The sequence below is a fragment of the Lipotes vexillifer genome, unplaced genomic scaffold, assembly GCF_000442215.2.
Source record: "Lipotes vexillifer unplaced genomic scaffold, Lipotes_vexillifer_v1.1 scaffold412, whole genome shotgun sequence".
Taxonomy (NCBI): domain Eukaryota; kingdom Metazoa; phylum Chordata; class Mammalia; order Artiodactyla; family Lipotidae; genus Lipotes; species Lipotes vexillifer.
Genome location: NW_006798464.1, coordinates 2134524 through 2156226, shown reverse-complemented (window position 1 = coordinate 2156226; position 21703 = coordinate 2134524). Strand labels below are relative to the sequence as shown.

The following is a 21703-nucleotide window of genomic DNA, read 5'->3' as shown; positions in this document are numbered from 1 at the left end:
GATCATACACCATGATCAAATGGGATTTATCCCAGGGATGCAAGGCTTCTTCAATATACGCAAATCAATCAATGTGATATACCATATTAACAAATGGAAGAATAAAAACCATATGATCATCTTGATAGATGCAGGAAATGTTTTTCACAAAATTCAACACCCATTTATGATAAAAACTCTCCAGAAGGTGGGCATAGAGGGAACCTACCTCAACCTAATAAAGGCCATATATGACAAACCCACAGCAGATGTCATCCTCAATGGTGAAAACCTGAAAGCATTTCCTCTAAGATCAGGAACAAGACAAGGATGTCCACTCTCACCACTATTATTCAACATAGTTTTGGAAGTCCTAGCCATGGCAATCACAGAAGAAAAAGAAAAAAGGAATACAAATCAGAAAAGAAGAAGTAAAGCTGTCACTGTTTACAGGTGACATGATACTATACATAGAGAATCCTAAAGATGGCACTAGAAAACTACTAGAGCTAATCAGTGAATTTGGGTAAGTTGCAGGATACAAAATTAATGCACAGAAATCTCTTGCATTCCTATACACTAATGATGAAAAATCTGAAAGAGAAATTAAGGAAACACTCCCATTTACCATTGCAACAGAAAGAATAAAATACCTAGGAATAAACCTACCTAGAGAGACAAAACACCTGTACGCAGCAAACTATGAGACAATGATGAAAGAAATTAGAGATGATACAAACAAAAGGAGAGATATGCCATGTTCTTGGATTGGAAGAATCAATATTGTGAAAATGACTATACTACCCAAAGCAATCCACTGATTCAGTGGAGTCCCTATCAAATTACCAATGGCACTTTTTACAGAACGAGAACAAAAAATCTTAAAATTTGTCTGGAGACACAAAAGACCTCGAATAACCAAAGCAGTCTTGAGGGTGAAAAAAAGGAGCTGGAGGAATCAGACTCCCTGACTTCAGACTATACTACAAAGCTACAGTAATCAAGACAATATGGTACTGGCACAAAAACAGAAACATAGATTAATGGAACAGGATAGAAAGCCCAGGGATAAACCCACCCACCTATCATCAACTAATCTATGACAAAGGAGGCAAGGATATAAATGGAGAAAAGACAATGTCTTCAATAAGTGGTGCTGGGAAAACTGGACAGCTACATGTAAAATAAATTAGAACACTCCTGAACACCATACACAAAAATAAACTTAAAATGGATTAGAGACCTAAATGTAAGACCAGACACGATAAAACTCTTAGAGGAAAATATAGGAACACACTCTTTGACATAAATCACAGCAAGGTCTTTTTTGATTCACCTCCTAGAGTAATGGAAATAAAAAGAAAAATAAACTGGGACCTAATGAAACTTACAAGCTTTTGCACAGCAAAGGAAACTACAAACAAGATGAAAAGACAACCCTCAGAATGGGAGAAAATATTTGCAAATGAATCAATGGAGAAAAGATTAATCTCCAAAATATATAAACAGCTCATGCAGCTCAATATTAAAAAAAAAAATCCCAATCCAAAAATGGGCAGAAGACCTAAATAGACATTTCTCCAAAGAAGACATACAGATGGCGAAGAAGCACATGAAAAGCTGCTCAACATCACTAATTATTAGAGAAATGCAAATCAAAACTACAATGAGGTATCACCTCATACCAGTTAGAATGGGCATCATCAGAAAATCTACAAACAACAAATGCTGGACAAGGTGTGGAGAAAAGGGAACCCTCTTGCACTGTTGGTGGGAATGTAAATTGATACAGCCACTATGGAGAACAGTGTGGAGGTTCCTTAGAAAACTAAAAATAGAATTACCATTTGGCTCAGCAATTCCACTACTGGGCATATACCCAGAGGAAAGCATAATTCAAAAAGACACATGTACCACAGTGGTCACTGCAGCACTATTGACAATAGCCAGGACATGGAAGCAACCTAAATACCCACTGGCAGACAAATGGATAAAGAAGATGCTGTACAGGTCTTCCCTGGTGGTGCAGTGGTTGAGAGTCTGCCTGCCAGTGCAGGGGACACGGGTTCGTGCCCTGGTCTGGGAAGATCCCACATGCCGCAGAGTGGCTGGGCCTGTGAGCCATCGCCAGTGAGCCTGCACGTCTGGAGCCTGTGCTCCGCAACAGGAGAGGCCACAACAGTGAGAGTCTCGCGAACCAAACACACACAAAAAAAACAAAGAGTCGGTACATATATGCAATGGAATTTTACTCAGCCATAAAAAGGAAAGGATTTGGGTCATTTGTAAAGATGTGGATGAATCTAGTGACTGTCATACAGAGTGAAGTAAGTTAGAAGGAGAAAAACAAATATCATTTATTAATGCATATATGTGGAACCTAGAAAAATGGTACAGATGAACTGGTTTTCAGGGTAGAAATTGAGACACAGATGTAGAGAAAAAACGTATGGACACCAAGGGGGGAAAGTGGCGGGGGGGTGACACCAAGAGAGGAAGGTGGCAGGGGGTGGTGGTGGTGTGATGAATTGGGAGATTGGGATTGACACATATACACTAATATGTATAAAATGGATAACTAATAATAACCTGTATAAAAAAAGAACTTAAATAAATTTCAGAAATAAGTATATAAATAAATGTTTAAAAAAAAAAAAGAAGGGAATGGAAGGATATACTTAAACTGATGAAAGAGAAAAACCTACAACCAAGATTACTCTACCCAGCAAGGATGTCATTCAGATTCGATGGATAGTCAAAAGCTTTTCAGACAAGCAGAAGCTAAGAGAATTCAGCACCACCAAACCAGCTTTGTAACAAATGCTGAAGAAACTTCTCTAAGTGGGAAACACAGGAGAAGAAAAAGACCCACAAAAACAAACCGAAAACAAGAAAATGTATTAGGAACATTCATATCGACAATAACCTTGAATGCAAATGGATTAAATGTCCCAACCAAAAGACACAGACTAGCTGAATGGATACGAAAACAAGGCCCATATATATGCTGTCTGCAAGATGCCCACTTCAGACCTAGGGACACAATACAGACTGAAAGTGAAGGGATGGAAAAAGATATTCCAAGCAAATGGAAATCAAAAGAAAGCTGGAGTAGCAATACTCATATCAGATAAAATAGACTTTAAATTAAAGACAGTTACAAGAGATAAGGAGGGATACTATGTAATAATCAAAGGATCAATCTAAGACGAAGATATAAATGTTTATGCACCCAACATGGGAGCACCTCAGTACATAAGGCAAATGCTAACAACCATGAAAGGAGAAATCGACAGTAACACAATAATAGTAGGGGACTTTAACAGCCCAGTTACACCAATGTACAGATCATCCAAACAGAAAATTAATAAGGAAACACAAGCTTTAAATGACACAATAGACCAGATAGGTCTAATTGATATTTATAGGACATTCCACCCAAAAGTGGCAGAATACACTTGCTTTTCAAGTGCACATGGAACATTCTCCAGGATAGATCACATCTTGGGTCACAAATCAAGCCTCAGTAAATTTAAGAAAATTGAAATAATATCAAGCATCTTTTCTGACCACAACACTATGACATTGGAAAACAATTACAGGAAAAAAACTAAAAAACACAAATACATGGAGGCTAAACAGTGTGCAACTAAATAGCCAAGAGATCGCTGAAGAAATCAAAGAAGAAATTAAAAAATACATAGAAAGAAATGACAATGAAAACACAATGACCCAAAACCTGTGGGACACAGCAAAAGGAATTCTAAGAGGGAAGTTTATAGCAATACAACCTCACCTCAAGAAATAAGAAAAATCTCAAGGAAACCCTAAACTAGGGAAAGAAGAACAAAGAAAACCCAAAGTCAGTAGAAGGAAAGAAATCATAAAGATCAGAGCAGAAGTAAATGAAATAGAAATGAAGAAAACAATAGCAAAAATCAATAAAACTAAAAGCTGGTTCTTTGAGAAGATAAACAAAATTGATAAACCCTTAGACTCATCTAGAAAAGGAGAGGACACAAATCAATGAAATTAGAAATGAAAAAGGAGAAATCACAGCCGACATTACAGAAATACAAAGGATTATAAGAGGCTACTACAAACAACTATATGCCAATAAAATGGACAACCACGAAGAAACGGACAAATTTTTGGAAAGGTACAACTTTCCAAGACTGAACCAGGAAGAATTAGAAAATATAAACAGACCTATCACAAGTAGTGAAATTGAAACCATAATTCAAAATCTTCCAACAGACAAAAGTCCAGGATCAGATGGCTTCACAGGCGAATTCTATCAAACATTTAGAAAAGACCTAACACTGATACTTCTCAAACTCTTCCAAAAAATTGCAGAGGGAGAAACACTCCCAAATTGATTCTACGAAGCCACCATCACCCTGATACCAAAACCAGAAAAAGATATCACAAAAAAAGGAAATTATAGACCAACGTCTCTGGTGAACATAGATGTAAAAATCCTGAACAAAATACTAGCAAACAGAACCTAACAGCACATTAAAAGGGTCATACACCATGATCAAGTGGGATTTATCCCAGGGATGCAAGGATTCTTCAATATATGCAGATCAATCAATGTGATACACCACGTTAACGAACTGAAGGATAAAAACCATATGATCATCTCAATAGATGCAGAAAAAGCTTTTGACAAAATTCAACACCCATTTATGATAAAAACTCTCCAGAAAGTGGGAAAGAGGGAATCTACCTCAACATAATAAAAGCCATATATGACAAACCCACAGCAAGCATCATACTCAATGGTGAAAAACTGAAAGCATTTCCACTAAGATCAGGAACAATTCAAGGATGTCCACTCTCACCACTATTATTCAACATAGTTTTGTAAGTCTTAGCCACGGCAATCAGAGAAGAAAAAGAAATAAAAGGAATAGAAACTGGAAAATAAGTAAAACTGTCTCTGTTTGCTGATGACATGATACTATACATAGAAAATCCTAAAGATGCCACCAGAAAACTCCTAGAGCTAATCAGTGAATTTGGTAAGGTTGCAGGATACAAAATTAATACACAGAAATCTCTGGCATTCTTATATACCAACAACGAAAAATCAGAGAAATTAAGGACGCACTCCCATTTACCATTGCCAGAAAAAGAATAAAATACCTAGGGAATAAACCTGCCTAAGGAGGTGTACTCAGAAAACTATAAGACACTGATGAAAGAAATCAAAGATGACATAAACAGATGGAGAAATAGACCATGTTCTTGGATTGGAAGAATCAATATTGTGAAAATGACTATACTATCCAAGGCAATCTACAGATTCAGTGCAATCCCTATCAAACTACCAATGGCATTCTTCACAGAATTAGAACAAAAAATTTTACAATTCGTATGGAAACACAAAAGACCCTGAATAGCCAAAGCATTCTTGAGAAAGGAAAATGCAGGTGGAGGAATCAGGCTCCCCGACTTCAAACTATACCACAAAGCTACAGTAATCAAGGCAGTATGGTACTGGCACAAAAACAAATATAGATCAGTGGTACTAGATAGAATGCCCAGATAAACCTGTGCACATATGGGCACCTAATTTACGACAAAAGAGGCAAAAACATACAGTGGAGAAAAGATAGCCTCTTCAATAAGTGGTGCTGGGAAATCTGGACAGCTGCATGTAAAAGAAATTAGAACACTCCCTAACACCATACACAAAAATAAACTCCAAATGGATTAAGGACTTAAATGTAAGACCAGGCACTATAAAACTCTTAGAGGAAAACATAGGAAAAACACTCTTTGACATAAACCACAGCAAGATCTTTTTTGACCCACCTCCTAGAGTAACGGAAAAACAAAAATAAACAAATGGGACTTAATTAAACTTATAAGCTTTTGCACAGCAAAGGAAACCATACACAAGACAAAAAAGAGAGCCCTCAGAATGGGAGAAAATACTTGCAAATGAAACAACAGACAAAGGATTAATCTCCAAAATACACAAACAGCTCATGGAACACGATATCAAAAAACAATCCAGTTAAAGAATGGGCGGAAGACCTCAATAGACAGTTCACCAAGGAAGACATACAGATGACCAAGAGGCATATGAAAAGATGCTCAACATCGCTAATTATTAGAGAAATGCAAATCAAAAACTACAATGAGGTATCACCTCATGCCAGCCAGAATGGCCATTATCAAAAAATCTAGAAACAATAAATGATGGAAAGGGTGTGGTGAAAAGGGAACCCTCTTGCACTGTTGGTGGGGATGTAAATTGATACAACCACTATGAAAAACAGTATGGAGTTTCCTTAAAAAACTAAAAGTAGCACTACCATATGACCCAGCAATCCCACTACTGGGCATATACCCTGAGAAAACCATAATTCAGAAGAAGATATGTACCACAGTGTTCATTGCAGCACTGTTAACAATAGCCAGGACGTGGAAGCAACATAAATGTCCATTGACAGATGAATGGATAAAGATGTTGCACATATATGCAATGGAATATTAGTCAGCCATAAAAAGTTATTGAGTCATTTGTAGTTAGGTGGGTGGACCTAGAGTCTGTCATACAGAGTGAAGTAAGTCAGAAAGAGAAAAAGAAATACCATATGCTAACAAATATATATGGAATCTAAAAAAAAAAAAAAAAAAGGTACTGATGAACCTAGTTGCAGGGCAGGAATAAAGAGGTAGACATAGAAAATGGACTGGAGGACATGGGGTGGGAGGGCGAAGCTGGCGTGAAGTGAGAGTAGCATTGACATATATACACTATGGAATGTAAAGTAGTTGGCTGGTGGGAAGCAGCAGCATAGCACAGGGAAGTCGGCTTGCTGCTTTGCGGTGACCTGGAGGGGTGGGATAGGGAGGCTCAGGAGGGAGGGGATGTGGAGACGTGTATGCATATGGCTGATTTGCTTTGTTGTGCAACAGAAACTAACAGTATTGTGAAGCAATTATACTCCAATAAAGATCTATTAAAAAAACAAAAAAGCTACCATCTTGAGATGGAATTTAGGAGACCTAAGTTTTAGTTGCTACTCTGCCTGCCAAGAGCTGTGCAGCCATGAGTGCTTCTTAGCTTCTCTGTGCCTCAGTTTTCTCACCATAAATGGGAGTGTCAAACTAGGTTTCAAATCATACCTGTATAGTCATATTACTGTATTACTCAAAGAACAGCAGGTATTTCTAAGTGTCCATAAGAAAACGTCCGTATTTTCTTTCTTCCTTTGTGCATGATGTTATGTTGATAGATTATGTCATACTTCGTTGGAAGTATGTTCTGGCCATTAACATGGACTTAAGGAAAAAAACCTAAACAACTTATTTTTGAATAGGTGATACTTGCATTTAGTAAGAACTTAAAAAACATGCTCATATATATTGGAAAGAATTTTCCTTCCACCTTGAGTTCCAGTTCCTCTTTCTAAAGGCAGCCAGTGTCCCCAGTTTCTTGTGTGTGCATCCAGAGATTAACTATACGTTTATAATAATATGCAACCTGAAACCTTTTTTTAGAGTATGCAGGAAAGACAGGTTAATTGCAGGGGAAAAAGTAGAAAATGGTATGAGAGCTAAAATCCTCATCATAATAAATAGTTTATAGATGATGTTCCAAATTTATGAAAAGAGAAGTAATTAATTTTTAGAAGCATGAGGGTAAAATAGCTAAAAGAGATGAAAATGATTGCTGGGGGTGGCCTGCCATGGCCAGGATATGCAGGGTTTTTTAAAAAATATATGTATCTCTTGACTCTGTAACCTTTTGATAAAAATAAAAATTAAAAAGGAGAAAAGAAGAAAATGTGGATAAACAAATGAAACAAAATTGCCTGGTATTGTAACCCCAGGTGTAACCAGTTTATTTTCTTCCAGTTTTGTCTATACTTTAAAAAATAAGAAAAATTGAAAGGTATCACCCCCGCCCCCAAGGAAAAAAAAAAGGTAAATATGTGAGGTGATGAATGTGTTAATTAACTTGGGGGAATTCTTTCACAAGGTATATCAAATCATCACATTGTACTATGACTATTAAATATGTTAACAATTTTATTTGTCAGTTATACCTCAATAAAGCTAAAAAAAAGCTTGAAATAGTACAGCAAACACCTGTAAGCTATCACAGGTTTAACAGTTTTTAACATTTTTCCATATTTGCTTTGTATGTACTTATGTGTATGTGTGTGTGTGTGTATATATATATGTAATTTTTTCTGAATCCTTTGAAACAAATTGCAGATACGACAGTTCACCCTTAACTACTACTACTAGCTAATTACTGCTAAGCATGCATCTCTTACGAGTGACAGTGTCCTACATACCACAATACCATTATCACATGTAAGAAAATTAACACTAATTTCCTAGTATCATTTAAGTCATAATTTGAGGTTCCCCAGTTGACCCCAAAATGTCTTTTATAGTTAGGGTTTTTTCTTATATGCATTTTATTCTTTTGAACCAAGATCTAACCAGAGTTTATGCGTTACATTTGGTTATTACATCTCTTTAGTCCAGTACCCCACCTTTATTTTCGTGGCATTGAATTTTTGAAGACTATAACAGTTGTCTTGTAGAATGCCCATATGCTCATATATATATGTGTGTGTGTATATATATATATATATATGTGTGTATGTATATATATATATATATATATATATATATATATATATATATGTAAATAATTTTTTTTGCCGCACCACACAACATGCAGGATCTTAGTCCCCTACCAGGGATCGAACCTGTGACCTGTGCCCCCTGCAGTGGAAGCGTGGAGTCTTAATCACTGGACTGCCAGGGAAGTCCCAGCACATATATTTTTTAAAATAACAAAAGTGAACTTAACATTGGACATATTTTTGAAACTTCTGTTTTTTCACTTTAAAGTATTTTATGACTGTCTTTATAAGTTCACATTTTCGTTCATACATTCAGGGGTCTTCATAATCTGAGCTTAATATGCTTTTTCAGATTTCTGTCACTGCTCTCCAGCACCATCTTTTCCTCTCCTGAACTGTCTGCCATGGTGTCCAGTCATCCTCTCTACTTTTATTCATTATCCAGCATTAGTCCAACACAGTTAGCTCATATGTTTCCCTTACTTGAAATACCTTTGCTTATCTAAGTCATAGAATTTTACAATTTGTTGAGCAGTGTAAATTTTGTAGGACATAAGGCTGGCCTTCAAGTCCTAACTATGTGACTGACAAGCTATATGACTTTGTTAAGTCATTTCCTTTCTGAGACTAAGTTTCCTCAGCTGTAAAATGAGGGGTCAAGTTAAATGTCATTGAATAGCCCATAATTATCAAGGGATAAGTATTGTAGAAAAGTAAGTATTAGAGTTTAGAAGCAGAGGTATGTTGCTGTTGGGTGGTATGTGTCATGTATGTGATTGAATTTAAGCTGAATGGTCGTGAAGCCCAAGTGAAATAATTTATGTGAAAAGTTCTGAAAATAATGTTATATAAATGTAATGTGTTTTAGCAAACAAAACAGCAAGGTTCTTTGGGTGAGTGGGTGGGGATGTTCTGGGATGCTGATGGTGTAATTATTACAGTATTTTAAAGAGTTTCTTAGAACTTCAGGTGCCCTAATAGTACTACTTAAAACTTTAAAATTGGTACTACTCAGTGCTTTCCTAGGCGAGGATAATTATGGATCTGATATCTTCTCTTGTTCTTACAGCTCTATTATCAAGTCCTAAATTTTGGAATGATTGTCTCCTCGGCACTAATGATCTGGAAGGGGTTAATGGTCATAACTGGAAGTGAAAGTCCAATTGTAGTGGTGCTCAGGTAACAGTTTTTCTTTTCAAGGCATGGAATTGCATGGCATTACTTGGGAGAAAAATTGAAATGTTTAATAACTGATATGTCATTCCTTTAGACACTGCTCTTTCCCAGAAGAGGGCCTGGAAGAAAATTTGTTAGTCTTTCTCAATTGTGAGAAATTCTAAACCTTGTTAGGCACTTTCCATTCAGATCCCAAAGGGCTCATGACTTTTCTATGAAATGTTTATGTGAGCTTTATTTTTGGCACATCTGTTAAGAAAGTGTTTCAGTATACTTTATTTTCCTGAAATCCTTCTGTATTCTTACATTCTTTACTTTGGAATATCAGGAAATTTAATTTACAAGATTTACAAGATTATATATCATCTTTACAAATTAAGAATTTTTCTGCAGCATGTTTTCAGTGTCAGTATAGAATCATCACTAATTATTTCCATGTTTTCTGCTGACCTTTAAATATCACTTCTAAATAGACTTCAGGAATTCTGAGTATATTAATGCCATCTCTTAAAGTGACAAATAGTACTGGCTTTTTTTTCTCCACTGTCTTCCTTCCCTATCCTTGTACTCGTACTCTTAGGGATTTAAAAACCTAATGTAGCAACTCATTTTTGGAGAATTACCACTTGGTTATTTAATTGAATCATTGTAGTTCTATCTTATTTGGGGCTTAATTATGTAAGCTATCTCAAGTCTCTTCTGGAGATAATGGAGTATAAATATAAAATAAATTGAATCATTAACATTACCTAAAGTCTAGATAATAGTACATTATTCTTAACAAGATGAATTTGACTCTTTCATTGTCATACTAGGATATACTTCCAGCAGCAAGTGGTTGGAAGCACTGGGTCTCCAGTATCTTACTCCTCCCTTACTCATACCCATACCCTCGGTCTGAATTTATTAGTAATCAAATGCAACTGTGATTTTAGAGATCCAATGAAATGTCTGGAGTTTATTACCTGGGAAAACATTTAATGTACTATTCTAGGGGTATAGAGACTTGGGTCTCTAGCTTTTTCATTGTCTAACTACACCCTTGGGCAAGTCATTTATAGACTGAACCATAGTTTCCTCATCTATAAAATGAAGGCTAGACCTAGATGATGTCAGAAGACTTCCAGTTTTAAAATTATGTGGCCCTAAGTTCTCAGTCTTGAACTCAGTGGAGAGCTTCAATCTGTGAAGTGTTCAAACACTAACAGAAGGAGAAGCCACACTAATTGGCACTGTGGGGAAAAGCTGTAGAGAGAAGGCCCAGGGAGGCTTCTTTTGGAGATTCTTCTGGAATTATTTCAGATTGAGTTCTGTTCAGTGGAGATGTTTAAGTACAGTCTAATGACCTTTAAACTGGGAATGATGGAGTGAAGAGGAGATTAGACTAAGCACCTGTGGAACATTTTGGTGGTCCTGAAAATATCAGTTGGGGCTTAAAAGGAGTGTTTGGATAAGTTATTTGGTAGCTAGGTTATTTGTATACTAAGCTTTTCTGATTGCTGGTGTGGAATAAAGAAAAAAAATGAAAAGAGACCAGGTCATATTAGAAGAGAATCTGGTCAAGACTGGAGGGAGTAGTCATTAGAGAAAGGTAATTTATGTGATTGGGTGTTATTTATGTGATTTCATAAAACTTCAAGGAATATAATTTTTACCTGGAACCAAATGTGCCTCAGAGGACTCAGGCCAACTCAGAATCCACTTTTAGGACTTTCGTGAAACCACTGGGGATAAAGACAAAAATACTTTCTTATTATTTATTTTATTAACTGAAGTTTCAGGGAACATTGAAAACTGATTTTTTTCCCCCTTTGTGAAGCTGAAGTCAGTTTAATTTATTTTTATTTTTATTTATTTATGGCCAAGCCACGCAGCTTGCGGGATCTTAGTTCCCTCACCAGGGATTGAACCCGGGCCCCTTGCAGTTGAAGTGAGGAGTCCTAATTGGTGGACCACCCGGGAATTCCCCAGTTTAATTTATATATAAATTATTTATATATAACTTCTTATAAAATTGATCATGATTGATGTATTAAATTTTAAAGTATAGTTTAATCAGATAACAGTAAGAAGTTTATCAATAATTTACTTAATTTTAAAAAAGTTTCCCCTGGTTATTTCTTTAATGATCCTCTTACCACATGCTTTTATCTGTCTTTAATTGCCATCTGTATCTGAATTTTTAAATCTTTTCTTTTTTTGTAATCCAACTTTATTCCCTGAATCTAACTCTTGTTTTCTCACTAACATCTCTATCTGGATGTTGACCAGGCATTTGAAACTCCACCTAATAAAAGTAAAATTCATCTCCTTTTCCCAAAAACCTGTTCTTCTTCCTCCTATTTCTGTGACTGTCACGGCCACCTGCTCAGTTGCCAATGTTAAAAACCTAGGAGTCATTCTTGATCCCCTCTTCTGTCATAGCCAGTTGGCCATTGAATTTGTTATTATCCCTCTCTCTATTCTACCCTTTTTTAGCTGTCCTCCCTGCTGTTATTCTATTTCAAGCCCTCATTTCCTGTCTGGGCTGTTGTAACGACCTTTAAAAAAATGCTTTTATAATCAGAAAAAGGTTAATATATTTTCATTATATGAAATGTTGAAATCACAAAAAAAATCTAGATGAAACTAAGTCACCCATAGTTCTGGGATATAATCACAATTAACATTTTAGTCTCTTTTTTCATGTATATTATTTCTTACATAATTGAGGTAATTCTGTATGTGTATCCTTTTCTCAATCTTTTCCCCTTATCATTCTCCAGTGTCCATGTTTTTAATAACACTTTTAATAATTACCAAGTATTCACTTGTAAGTAATAGCCTGGACAACTGGTCTCCCAATTTACCTTCCCATCTTTTCCAGTTTACTCATCAATTCAATAAATATTTGAATGTCTTCTGTGTACTCTGTAGTTTCTGAAGTGATGTTTCTTAAATGCAAATATGATAATGATACTTCCTCCTAAAATTCTAGAGTATCTCAGAAGCAGTTTAGCACAGTGAGAGTGAACCTCCTTGGTTCAAATCTCACCTTTATCATTTTTTTAATTTACAACTCTAGGCCATTCTAAGCCTCAGTCTCCTTATCTATAAAGTTGGGATAATAATAGTACCTACATCATAGAGTTGTTCTGAAGATTGTTTTTTTAAAAAAAACTCTTAAAATTGGCACTCTGCATATAATAAGTGCTCAATAAAGATGAGTCATTCACCCAGAACAACTCAGCTTTTATCTGTTTCATTTATATCATTTTCAGGCAAGGGTTTTTTTTTTTCTTTTTCCGGTATGCGGGCCTCTCACTGTTGTGGCCTCTCCCGTTGCAGAGCACAGGCTCCAGATGTGCAGGCCCAGCGGCCATGGCTCACGGGCCCAGCCGCTCCGCGGCATGTGGGAACTTCCCAGACCGGGGCACGAACCCGTGTCCCCTGCATCGGCAGGCAGACTCTCAACCACTGCACCACCAGGGAAGCCCCTCAGGCAAGGTTTTATTTGAACAAAGGATGTCAATGATTTTAAAAAAGAGCCAAAATAAAAACTTGAAAATTTCATGTCTAGAATACCTTCTGTAATATTTTCACCAAACACATGTTCTATCTTTTGTCTGAACACCTTCTGAGAAAGGGAACTCATTGCCCCAAGAGGAACCTAAACAAAACTTTTAAGAATAAACATGTACTGAAAATTCATATTTCTAGTGGTTCCCGAATTTTGCTCATATTTATAATCACTTGGGATCTTTACAGAATACTGATGCCTGCTTCTCTCATCCACAGACATTCTGATTTAAGTGGTTTGAGATATGACCTGAGTGTGGGGATTTTTAAGTTTCCCAGGTGATTCTTGTGTGCACCAAAGTTTGGGAACCACTGCCATATTCCCTTATGTATGTAGAGGGACCAGAGTCTTCAAACAGAAGTGTTTAGACTTTGTCATTTTTGCTGTATTGAATTTTATTCCTTGTCTTCTATTTTTTCTTACTAAATTTATTGTTAATGAAAACTGGAGCTTGAGTTTCTGAAAACAATACTGATGGGCTACTTCTTTATGGAAAGAAAAGTTTCATTAATTAGTGCAAATATCTTAGGACCTTTGAAGAACTTGGTATAAGGTAGAACAGGTGAAAGGTAAGAAGACACTCTAGACGTTTGTCATCAGTAATTACCATGGAATTGAATTCTTTGCTTGTTTCTGAAATTCTTAGGCAAAAATCTCTGCTCTTATCCTTGGTTTTGTTTCTTGTTTCTCTTTTTTAAATAAATAAATTGATAGCACAAGCATTATCTCTGTCGCTGACTGTTCTTTGACTTGATGAGCTGTTTTTCCTTCTTGTTGGGTTGAAACCATAAGGTCATCTTGGTCTGTATCTTTATAAATGTCAGGAAAAGATGATCCAGTTCTCATCTGAATATCTTTAGCATTTTCAGATGAAGTGAGAATAAGGACAGTGATTATGAAGTTCACTCTTTTATATTGTTTGTCACTTGAAATTTTAAAAGGTTAAAGAATTAGTAACATTGCCCTTTTCAAAATTTAAGCTCCTTTGAATAGTAATGGTTGAAATGGAACTGGTTAATGAAGGCTATTAACTAAAGGAAACCTGTAGTATAACTAGTCTGAGGAAACCATATTTGGAGGACAATACACATTTTATGTTGATATATTTGTTAAGATATTAAGTATATTCCAAAGGTGATACTTCTAATTGTTTGTTGCATATCTAACTTTGAAAGTAAATTTAATCTCAGGCTTTCTTTTGCTATTATATTCTTCTTTCCCTCCCAGTGGCAGCATGGAACCTGCATTTCATAGAGGAGATCTTCTCTTTCTAACAAATCGAGTTGAAGATCCCATACGAGTGGGAGAAATTGTTGTTTTTAGGATAGAAGGAAGAGAGATTCCTATAGTTCACCGAGTCTTGAAGATTCATGAAAAGTATGTGCAAGCTATATCTTCTCTATTTTAAAACATTTTTATGTTTTAGTGTTTGCAGCATTTAATTTTGATAGCCTAAAGATTAAGAAAGGGTGGGGAACTCCTAGGTCCTTCTTCCAGTCCATTTTTATGAATGTCTGAAGGTTTGGTGAACATTTGGAAGACTAAATACTTATTTAGTAATTCATTTTTCCCTGAAGACTTTTCTGGAGGATTTTCTTGGTTCCCTTCCACTTCCCAACCAGATCAGTAACACTGTCTGTATATTGCCCCAGAAAAAACATGACACAAAGGTTGATCCCAAATAGAATCTTCTGGTATAATGGACGAGGTAGCCCTAACCTTTCAAAAACAAACCTTTAAGGCAATCTCACAGATATTTTAAATAAGAATAAGTTTGTCAACTTTTTCAAATTCCAAAGAAAATTTCTGAAATCTAAGTTATTCTTGTAAATATAGACACTTGCGTTTTAGAATTGAAAAGGATAAATGTAAAACCTTGAGAATCCCCTGGTGTGGAGGAGGGACATAACAACGAGCAAAAAATGTCACCTCTCTGGGTCTCAGTTTCCCTGTCTGTAGTAGAAAGAGGTTCAGGAAGATGAACTATAAGATCTCTGGGTTCAATATTTTAAGATAACTTCAAATGGAGTATAATCTGTAAAAATTTTGGATCCCTCTGTTGTATACCTGAAAACTAATATAATATTGTAAATCAACTATATACCTCAATAAAAAATAATAATAAAGTATGCAGGAAAAAAAAAAAGATCTCTGGGCTCTAAGCCTATGTTTCCCTGTGCAGCTACATATTCCTCACCCCCTCCATTCCAAGTCTGTAGTATTTCTAGTTAAGGAAAACTTTCAGAAGGAAGGAAAAGGGAGTGTTCTGGAGGACATACAGAGGGAAGTAAAACAGTGGGAGTGATGTAGGTTCTTGAGTATGAGGAAGCCCTAAATAGATACTACCTCATGCTTACCACCCTCTCAAATAGTTTACATTCTTCACTTCCAGAAGAGGGAATTGTCAGCTGTTTTTTTGAAAAATCCCTGTAAACATTCTAGCTTAGAAAAGTTCTTTCTTCACTGATAAAATAAAGATCTTACTGCTCTTTTTTTTCCATACTTCAGTATATTGGAAAATTATAATTTTTATATTGCATTCTATTAGTGACTAGGAAGGAATAACTTAGTTTTTTTAAATTTTACTTTTATTTATTGTGAAGGTTTATTCAGTACAGGTAGTGTTTTCCACATTCTCAAAGTATATTTGTGTTTTTGTTCCCAGCACTGCCTGTTGTGAACAAATCAAAACCAACTTTCCCCTGAATTTATCAGAAAAAAATCACGCCCTGCTTTGGGTAGAGCAGAAGTTGTCCATTTTTATGTGTGATCCTTTGAAATTGAGTTATTTATTTTAGAATAGGTATTTATTTATTTATTTATTTTTATTTTTGGCTGCATTGGGTCTTCGTTGCTGCGCATGGGCTTTCTCTAGTTGCAGCAAGCGGGAGCTACTCTTCGTTGCGGTGCACGTGCTTCTCATTGCGGTGGCTTCTCTTGTTGTGGAGCACCAGCTCTAGGCACACGGGCTTCAGTAGTTGTGGCTTGCGGGCTCTAGAGCGCAGACTCAGTAGTTGTGGTGCACGGGCTTAGTTGCTCCGTTGCATGTGGGATCTTCCCAGACCAGGGCTCAAACCCATGTCCGCTGCATTGGCAACTGGATTCTTAACCACTGTGCCACCAGGGAAGTCCCAAGTTTTTTATTTTAAAACAGTTATCTTGTTTCAGGACAGGTTCACTGACATATATCCATTACAGATTCCTTAAATTTAACAGAATTGTGAACATTTTAAACTGTATGGTGTTTTTAATCTGACATTATTGGTCATTTACTTTAAACATTTGAGATGCCTTCAATTAGCAGGCCTGTTTAAATAACAGATCCTATTAATCTTCTGAAGTTTCAAATTTCCTTTTTTGGGGTGGGGGGAATACTAAAATACCTGGTTGTAATAATCATTTGATTTAATAGTATTAACATTGTTCTTAAATATGGGACCAAATGACAACCAAAATGGATTAAGTTTTGTTTTTGTTTTTTTTTTCGGTATGTGGGCCTCTCACTGTTGTGGCCTCTGCCATTGCGGAGCACAGGCTCCAGACACGCAGGCTCAGCGGCCATGGTTCACGGGCCCAGCCGCTCCGCGGCATGTGGGATCTTCCCGGACCGGGACACGAACCCGTGTCCCCTGCATCGGCAGGCAGACTCTCAACCACTGTGCCACCAGGGAAGCCCTGGATTAAGTTTTTGTAGTAAATGTGTCCTGAACGTTTTCAAGCTGGTTTTTGCACTGTTAACACGTTTCTGTCATCTGAACCTTGTTTTAAGAAATGAAATCCTGAGCTTTAAGAATAGAGGTAGAAAAAAAAAAAAATAGAGGTAGGAATTGTTCAGCTAACCTCTCTCTTGTCTCATTCCTCCTTCTCCATCTACTTTTTTTTTAATATAAATTTGTTAGTTAAGTAATTTATTTATTTTTGGCTGTGTGGGATCTTCCCAGACCAGGGCTCAAACCTGTGTCCCCTGCATTGGCAGGCAAATTCTCAACCACTGCGCCACCAGGGAAGCCCTACTCTTTTTTCTGATAAATTTTATTTATTTATTTATTTGTTTGTTTGTTTGTTTGTTTGTTTGAACCTGGACAGGGACTTGAACCCTAGGCCCTCAGATTAAAAGTTCCATCTGCTTCTTATGTAAGTTTGTAAATATAACATAAAACTTTTTTTTCATATATTGAATCTCCATCTTATGAACATTCTTATTACATTATTATTCTTACACATGATGCTGTGTGAAATTGGAAAATACAAAATTGCCTGTAATCCTAGCATCCAGAGACAAAATGTTAAGTTTGGGGTCATTCTCTTTTTGTCTTATAAACACGTTTTCCTCCCTGTGCAACACTGGGATCTGCTCAATACTACCTTTTTTTTTTTTTTTTTAACATCTTTATTGGAGTATAATTGCTTTACAATGTTGTGTTAGTTTTTGCTGTATAACAAAGTGAATCACCTATATGTATACATATATCCCCATATCCCCTCCCTCTTGCACCTCCCTCCCACCCTCCCTATCCCATCCCTATAGGTGGTCACAAAGCACTGAGCTGATCTCCCTGTGCTATGCAGCTGCTTCCCCCTAGCTATCTATTTTACATTTGGTAGTGTATATATGTCAGTGCTACTCTCTCACTTCATCCCAGCTTACCCTTCCCCATCCCCGTGTCCTCAAGTCCATTCTCTGTGTCTGCATCTTTATTCCTGTCCTGCCCCTAGCTTCATCAGAACCATTTTATTTTTTATTTTTTGGTTCCATATATATGTGTTAGCATACGGTATTTGTTTTTCTCTTTCTGACTTACTTCACTCTGTATGACAGACTCTAGGTCCATCCACCTCACTACAAATAACTCAATTTCGTTTCTTTTTATGGCTGAGTAATATTCTTTTGTATATATGTGCCACATCTTCTCTATCCATTCATCTGTCGATGGACACTTAGGTTGCTTCCATGTCCTGGCTATTGTAAATAGAGCTGCAATGAACATTGGGGTACATGGCTCTTTTTGAATTATGGTTTTCTCAGGGTATATGCCCAGTAGTGGGATTGCTGGGTCATATGGTAGTTCTATTTTTAGTTTTTTAAGGAACCTCCGTACTATTCTCCATAGTGGCTGCATCAATATACATTCCCACCAACAGTGCAAGAGAGCTCCCTTTTCTCCACACCCTCTCCAGCATTTATTGTTTGTAGATTTTTTGATGATGGCCATTCTGACCGGTGTGAGGTGATACCTCATTGTAGTTTTGATTTGCATTTCTCTAATGATTAGTGATGTTGAACATCCTTTCATGTGTTTGTCGGCAGTCTGTATATCTTCTTTGGAGAAATGTCTATTTAGGTCTTCTGCCCATTTTTGGATTGGGCTGTTTGTTTTTTTGGTACTGAGCTGCATGAGCTGCTTGTATATTTTGGAGATTACTTCTTTGTCAGTTGCTTTGTTTGCAAATATGTTCTCCCATTCTGAGGGTTGTCTTTTCGTCTTGCTTATGGTTTCCTTTGCTGTGCAAAAGCTTTTAAGTTTCATTAGGTCCCACTTATTTATTTTTGTTTTTATTTCCCTAACTCTAGGAGGTGAGTCAAAAAAGATCTTGCTGTGGTTTATGTCATAGCGTGTTCTGCCTATGTTTTCCTCTAAAAGTTTTATTTATGGGACTCTCTGCACTTCCTGGACTTGATTGACTGTTTCCTCTCCCATGTTAGGGATGTTTTCAACTATAATCTCTTTAAATATTTTCTCAGACCCTTTCTTTTTTCTTCTTCTTCTGGGACCCCCTATAATTCGAATGTTGGTGCAATTAATGTTTGAGGTCTCTGAGACTGTCCTCAATTCTTTTCATTCCTTTTTCTTTATTCTGCTCTGTGGTAGTTATTTCCACTATTTTATCTTCCAGGTCACTTGTCTGTTCTTCTGCCTCAGTTATTCTGCTATTGATTCCTTCTAGAGAATTTTTTATTTCATTTATTGTGTTGTTCATCATTGTTTGTTTGCTCTTTAGTTCTTCTAGGTCCTTCTAAATGTTTCTTATATTTTCTTCATTCTATTTCCAAGATTTTGGATCATCTTTACTATCATTTCTCTGAATTCTTTATCAGGTAGACTGCCTATTTCCTCTTCATTCGTTTGTTTTGGTGGGTTTTTACCTTGCTCCTTTGTCTGCTGCATATTTCTCTGTCTTCTCATTTTGTTTAACTTACTGTGTTTGGGGTCTCCTTTTCGCAGGCTGTAGGTTCATAGTTCCCGTTGTTTTTGGTGTCTGCCCCCAGTGGGTAAGGTTGGTTCAGTGGCTTGTGTAGGCTTCCTGGTGGAGGGGACAGGTGCCTGTGTTTTGGTGGGTGGGGCTGGATCTTGTCTTTCTGGTGGACAGGGCCACATCCAGTGGTGTGTTTTGGGGTGTCTGTGAACTTAGTATGATTTTAGGCAGCCTCTCTGCTAATGGATGGGGCTGTGTTCCTGTCCTGCTAGTTGTTTGGCATGGGGCATCCAGCACTGGAGTTTGCTGGCCGTTGGGTGGAGCTGGGTCTTAGCGTTGAGATGGAGGTCTCTGGGAGAGCTCTTGCTGATTGATATTACGTGGGGCTGGGAGGTCTCTGGTGGTCCAGTGTCCTGAACTTGGTTCTCCCACCTCAGAGGCTCAGGCCTGACACCACGCTGGAGCACCAAGACCCTGTCAGCTGCACGGCATTGCGTTGACTGGCTCTCCATCACCATGACTGTGGCAGGCAAGGTTTGTGGGCACGACTTCAGCTACCTGGGAAAAGCTCTGATATGACATCAGAACTTATTTCTGCAACTATCTGGAAAAATCCATACTCGACTTTTTCCCATCTTCTCCAGCTGTAGAATATCTGCCCTCCAAGCAGCACATAACCTAAACAATGAGATGTTTGCCTCAGTTGTTTCCCAGAAACTTGGAGTCAGCTTTGTCCTCAGTACTATTTTGTAACATGATTATCTCATGAGCATATGGTAGAATATACCTGGTATTACCACATACGCAAAGAATTCCTGAACTAAAAGCTGACCTTGCCAAGTACTACTTAATATGATGGTACTAGGTCCATGAATTTGAATCTGTTCTTTGTGCCCAGTGTAGTTCATCTAGTCCTGCCTGTTATCCACATGAGACTAATTTTGTGTCCTGAACTATCTGACTAGGCAATGGAAAGTGCACGTTATCAAGGGCTTCTCTCTAACGCACTACTGAGCTCAGGAAAAATTCCCTTTACAGAAACATTAAGTAATTTCCGATATTTGGGGACAATAGGAAATTGTGAGAAAGTGGTTGGCATTGGAGTTTTTGTTTGGAGATTGTGTTATCCCTTAATCATTTTATCTTTTTAAAAATTATTTTATTTGTTTTTTTAAACTAAACGTGTTACAAGATATTAAATATAGTTCCCTGTGCTATACTGTAGGTCCTTGTTGTTTATCTATTTTATACGTAGTAGTGTGTATCTGTTAATCCCAAATTTATCCCTACCCCCTGGCATTGTTTTTTTTTAAAAAAAAAAAAAAAAGACTTAACCACCTCCTGCACTGATTATAGTTAATACTGTATTTTTAATTAAGTAAAAAAAGGAGAGCTATGAGATATGCATACAGGTAAGGTTATATGTACTGTGGCAAACAGCAAAAAAACATCTTCTTTGAATCCTTCTCTCCCGTTGCCTATTTCTTGGTTTCCATTTTCTTCCAAAATGGACGAGTTAGGAAAGCAGAGATAGTGAAGTTTGTTTTTTAATTTAAAAGGTGAGATAGCTATTAAATGTTTATCAGTTGACTTAATTTTCGTGGGTAGCTCCTCGTATTAGCCTGTTAGTCAGCAATTCGTAATACTTAACATTTTTCCCACATATAAACTCTTACTTTATCTTATTTTATAGCCTACTCTAATATGTATTTAGTAAGTTCAGCCTATAGGTAGTATTATAATTTGATAATATTGAATACTGGCATGTGATCAAGTATTTAGAAGGAGAATTCTCCATTGGGGTGACTTAGTCCTTTGCTTTGCTTTTTCTGTGCAGATAGATACATTATTTTGCACCCATTTGGCTCTTGGGGTCTTACTTTATCTTATCTAAATTATTTCCTCCCTCCTAACATCACAGTATTGTAATGGTTGAGTTTTAAGTGCTTTGAACTCCTTGGAGATAGATAATACTAAATATTTGGTCCCTATGCAAGCGAGGGAAAAGTCCCATATAAAGTGTTGTCAATCAGGATTCGGTGCTCGTGGGTTGTGAAGTGCTAGAATAGGTCTTCATAGTAGGCTTAATAGGAGCTGGTTGCCACCAGAGAATATTTCTTGCACTATTTTTTTTTAATTTTTAAAAATTAATTAATTGATTATTTTTGGC

The 21703-nt window shown here is 36.8% G+C and overlaps 1 protein-coding gene across 7 annotated transcripts in view; it reads left to right on the top strand.

Moving 5' to 3' along the window:
- The window catches only part of SEC11A (SEC11 homolog A, signal peptidase complex subunit), a 55672-nt gene that overhangs the window by 23830 nt on the left and 10139 nt on the right, over positions 1 to 21703 (top strand). For 2 of the 7 annotated variants that reach the window (XM_007470564.1, XM_007470566.1), the window contains 2 exons: positions 9673 to 9782; positions 14566 to 14715. In XM_007470564.1, coding sequence (XP_007470626.1) covers positions 9673 to 9782; positions 14566 to 14715 — 260 coding nt within the window. Of the gene's footprint in view, positions 1 to 3738; positions 3754 to 7503; positions 7519 to 9672; positions 9783 to 14565; positions 14716 to 21703 lie in introns of those variants that run through there. The other 5 variants (XM_007470568.1, XM_007470567.1, XM_007470570.1 and 2 more) reach the window with 4 other exon arrangements.